Source organism: Triticum aestivum, chromosome 5A (assembly GCF_018294505.1).
Source record: "Triticum aestivum cultivar Chinese Spring chromosome 5A, IWGSC CS RefSeq v2.1, whole genome shotgun sequence".
Classification (NCBI taxonomy): Eukaryota; Viridiplantae; Streptophyta; class Magnoliopsida; order Poales; family Poaceae; genus Triticum; species Triticum aestivum.
In genome coordinates this window covers 691,328,889-691,333,126 of record NC_057806.1, presented here as the reverse complement: position 1 = coordinate 691,333,126, position 4,238 = coordinate 691,328,889, and the positions used below count along the sequence as shown (strand labels likewise).

The 4,238-nt window shown below is 44.7% G+C and overlaps 1 protein-coding gene across 1 annotated transcript; it reads right to left on the bottom strand.

The window, feature by feature from the left end:
- Nucleotides 1-3,260: 3,260 nt before the first annotated feature.
- On the bottom strand, nt 3,261-4,049 carry LOC123108451 (pollen allergen Dac g 3). Its single transcript, XM_044530235.1, has one exon. It carries the CDS (start codon nt 3,960-3,962, stop codon nt 3,603-3,605), a length of 360 nt encoding a protein of 119 aa, XP_044386170.1. The 5' UTR covers nt 3,963-4,049; the 3' UTR covers nt 3,261-3,602.
- Nucleotides 4,050-4,238: the final 189 nt, after the last annotated feature.

The following is a 4,238-nucleotide window of genomic DNA, read 5'->3' as shown; positions in this document are numbered from 1 at the left end:
GGTGCAGAACATCTAGGTGTTCATGTGGGACGAGGAGAAGGTGAATCGGGAGCTCAAGACGTACATGACCCGAGCCTCAAACATAGTTCTGATTATTTAGGCAATGTATGTCGCTGTATAAAATGGACAGTAATTATGTATAGTATATCTTCGAAAACCAGAATTGGCTCAATTTGGAAGAATGCCTACTTTATATGAATTTCTTGCCCGCTTTGCACGCGTTGCTACAAGTGCATTATCATGCCTCAACCATAATCATTCTGCACAAATATGGAAAGAAGTGTGGCCCCTATTTTAGTCATCTCTGTCATGTTCGCGTGCACAACCTATTTTGCCAATGAGCAAGTTTAGCATCTGTTTGTTCTTTGATGATCTTATGCTGCTTGCCTGGTTCTCATTGTTGTGCTAGTTGTCTAGTTAGTAAGCAGAACTTTGTTAGAGTAAAGCTAGATGGGCGTCTGTTTCCGTATTGTTACCCAACAGACTTAGACCTAGATTTATTAGTTGTAAATTTGTTAGCTCCATGTATCGCGTTAGTTTCGATGCAAAACACAAGCTACAATGTACCAACTCTTGTCTGACATGTCTATGTCAGTAAAAAATGGTACATGGTGTCGTAGTTATAACCCCGGATCTCAACTACATATGGGAATCTATGTTCTGTTCTCTCGTTCTAAAGATAAAAACTTATACTAAGTGATGCTCTTGGTGCTTAAATATAATGGATATTGCAACAACGAAGTTCAGTTCAATGCTGTTGCTACTGCACTGCTTTTACAAGATTCAGATTTATGCTAGCTACAAATTGTACATACCGTGCCATCCAATGGACAGTTCTATGCACCATTTATACGGTACTAGATGAGTGGTATTTAAATCTATGCATTGCTTTTCATGGCAACCAATCATAACACAGCAGTTGACATGATATAAAAACTCATAATTGTCGATGGTTGGTCATGTTCTGACAGAACTATTTGGCTGCAGCATATCTTCAGAAGTGAATTATAATATGGTGTACAATGAAGCTAATTATTCTAGCAAGTGGTCACATAGTCTTTTTACCATCAGAATCACTGATGAGACACATTCAGTGGGGTTGGAACATGTTTACGATAAATTACCTTTAAAACAAGCTCAAAGTATCCAATATCAGAATCCAGTGAGTCGGAGTATAAGGCTTGACTAATTCCTCACCAGTAGCATCCTTCCCTCTACAGTCGGTTAACAAAATACAGAAAGCGGAATCAGAATATTCGACTCACTTCATGTACCAAAAAAAAGGGGTAAGTACATTTTTCATCCGTCAACTCTAGAGAAAATTCAGAAATCGTCCCTCAACTTCAAAACCACCAAAACTCAGTCTCTCAACTAATTAAACTGGATACTTTTCAACCCTGGTAACGCTTAAGGTGGTTTTAGTATGACGTGGACCCTGGTTTTGACTAAAATGAGCCATGTGGCCTGGTTTTGACTACTAGCGGGCACCCTGCCGGCTCTCTCTCTCTCAATCCCCTTTCTCACTCAAAAAACAGAGCGGGCGGTGGTGGCGATTTAGGCAGCGGCGGTCTGTCCCGGTGGCGACCCAGGCGGGGCGGTGGCTGTCTGCTGACTACTGCATTCCTGGGCACGACAGGCTGCGCTCTTGACCCATGAGACCAAGTGACAGCGACGGCGACTTGTGGAGCCAGTTCAAGCAGATGGCATCCTCGGCAAGTTCAAGCCGCCGCTGTACGAATTGTTGTGCACAAGGATGAGCTGCTGCTGGAGAAGACTGTTGAATTACAAGTGCAGAAGAAGAGGAATGTTATGCAGTTTGTTGTACTGATGTGTTTCATCAAGCAGTTGTGTATGCTTTCATGACATATATGTAGGCAATTGAGTACTAATTTGTAGACAAGTTGATGAGAACTAGAAGTGGTATGTAATCTGACTATGCTAATTTGTCATGGAAAATTCAGTTTGCTGCCACATTGCATGGCAATTGAATGTCCAGCAATTGAGCAATCTGACTATGCGTTGACAGTAATGGTACGCATTGGAAGTGGCTGTGGCAGGAGTGCTCTGCATAGAGCTGACCATATGTGTGTGCGTGAGTTTCGTTCTTCATCCTGGGCAACTCCAACATATGTTCAGCATTTCATTGATAATATATTTTGTCCCAAAACTGGACAGCCTGATAAGGTCTGAACAAAGAAAGTGTATACCATATTTTGAATTGATTAAATTTAGTGAACATAGCTTAACAAAATCTGAATATAACTGAACATAGTCTAGACATTTCAGAGCGTTGTACTGAATTCAGTTGGACATAGTCTGGAATGCAGCAAATAATTTTGTCGACGGGATACTAAATGTGAAAATGAATCACACAAACAGTTTAAAAATCACCTAGAATCTGCAGGTGCAGAACCATGCAAACTAAATCATGCTGCAACTTTGGACTCAAGTTAAAATTTCAGAATCTGCTATGGATCAAGGATTCCCAGATGCACTACGTAAGGTGGCCGGCTGCGCAAATACAGAGGGGAGGGAAAGGTACCTTTGCTCGCCGGCGTTGATGGGCGTCGCCGGCTGCTTGACGGAGGGAGGCGCTGCAGGGGGGGTGGGGGTGGGGGGCAAGGGAGACTTTGGCTGGCCGGCGCACCGCAGCGGATCCCCGGAACCCTGGTGGCAGGAGCAGATCGAAACCAGGGAGGCGGGCCGCTGGTGCTTGCCCTCGATCGGGGCCGCCGCGGGATCTCTCGATCGGAACGGCGAAAAGGGCGGCGGCGGCTATGCGACGAGAAACACAACGATGTGCGTGGGGGACGGGGGGCTAATCCTCCTGCAGAACAAATGGGAGGAACTTTTTTTACCATTCTACCCTTTTGACCAAAAAATAATTCTTCAACTAATTTCCCAGATCTAACGGTCAGAAAAAATTGGAGGTGGAGTTACATGAAATTACGAGTTGTAACTCGCCAATCACCCTAAAAGAGCTCGTAAGTTAATTAGTGACTGAATTGTTCTTAAAGTAACACAAACTAAATTTAGATTTGCATAAAAGTATGCGTCCCTCCACCTCAAAAAGGGACAGTTGTAAATCACTCAATTTTTTTTTGCTAACTAGAGAATGTGTGCTACTGTATTTTCCTGACAAAAGAATAGAGCTTTCTTCCATAGATCATTCAGAAACCACTTTCAGGCATATTGCACCCCGTTACCTCAAATTAAGTACCCCCTCTGTAAACTAATATGCATAAAGAGGCGTATCAAAGTTCAAGGTGAATGGGAAACTATATATTCAAATATCTCAAAATCTCGAGCATATTCGGTTACACAAAAGAAAACTGCTGCATCGACAGTTGATGCATGTACCACATGACATATGTGGTAAGCAATTCAAACTAATCCAAAGATAATCCAAAAACAAAAAAAGACAGTTGATGCATGCATGGGAGAGCAAACATGTCCGTCGTTGCTTCTCCTACCATATGCATGTATGTGCATAAAAAAATATTCACTATCCACTCATGCAGGCGCATATTTCCAACGCGACTCATACATGGGAATTAATTAATTACGACGATCTTGACCAACTGAAACTTGGACGGTATCGATCAATATTCTGGTTGGTAGGTTTTGCCGATCTTGAAATCGGTGGAGAAGACCTCGTCGAAGACGTTCTTCATGCCATTCTTGGACAAGAAGCGGAAGTTGAAGGGGCCAACCAGTGGCTTGGAGCACGAGACCTCCCACACGTCGCCCTTCTTGGTCAACGGCTGCCACTCCTCTGAGCCGTGCTGCCGGAGCTCCACCTCTGACAGGCTGTCGCCTGGCCTTGTGTAGTCGATCTTGAGCGCCAGCTTCTTTTTGTCGGACCCCTTCTCCACCGTCAACTTCACCCTCACGGCGCACATCGCACCGGCGACCAGCGCCGCCAGCACCACCACCGTGAGCATCCTGGAGGAGGAGGCCATCTTCTCGATTGGTCGAAGACTGGTTGAAATTTGATTGTTGTGTGTCTGTATGTGTGTAGTTGCTGCTGCGATCTGTGTGGATTCCGATGGATGAAGTACCTGCTATTTATGGACGGAAGAGACCGCCGGCGAGCGGTGCTCCAGGGATCTCGCTGGCTGGCCGTGGCCGGGCTAGGTCGTCGCTGCGTATGCGGCTGGCCATCACCATCGGAGGAACAACTACAGAGCCTCGTCTCTGACGGTATGAATGAAATTTAGAGGCCGTGCTTTTTTTTT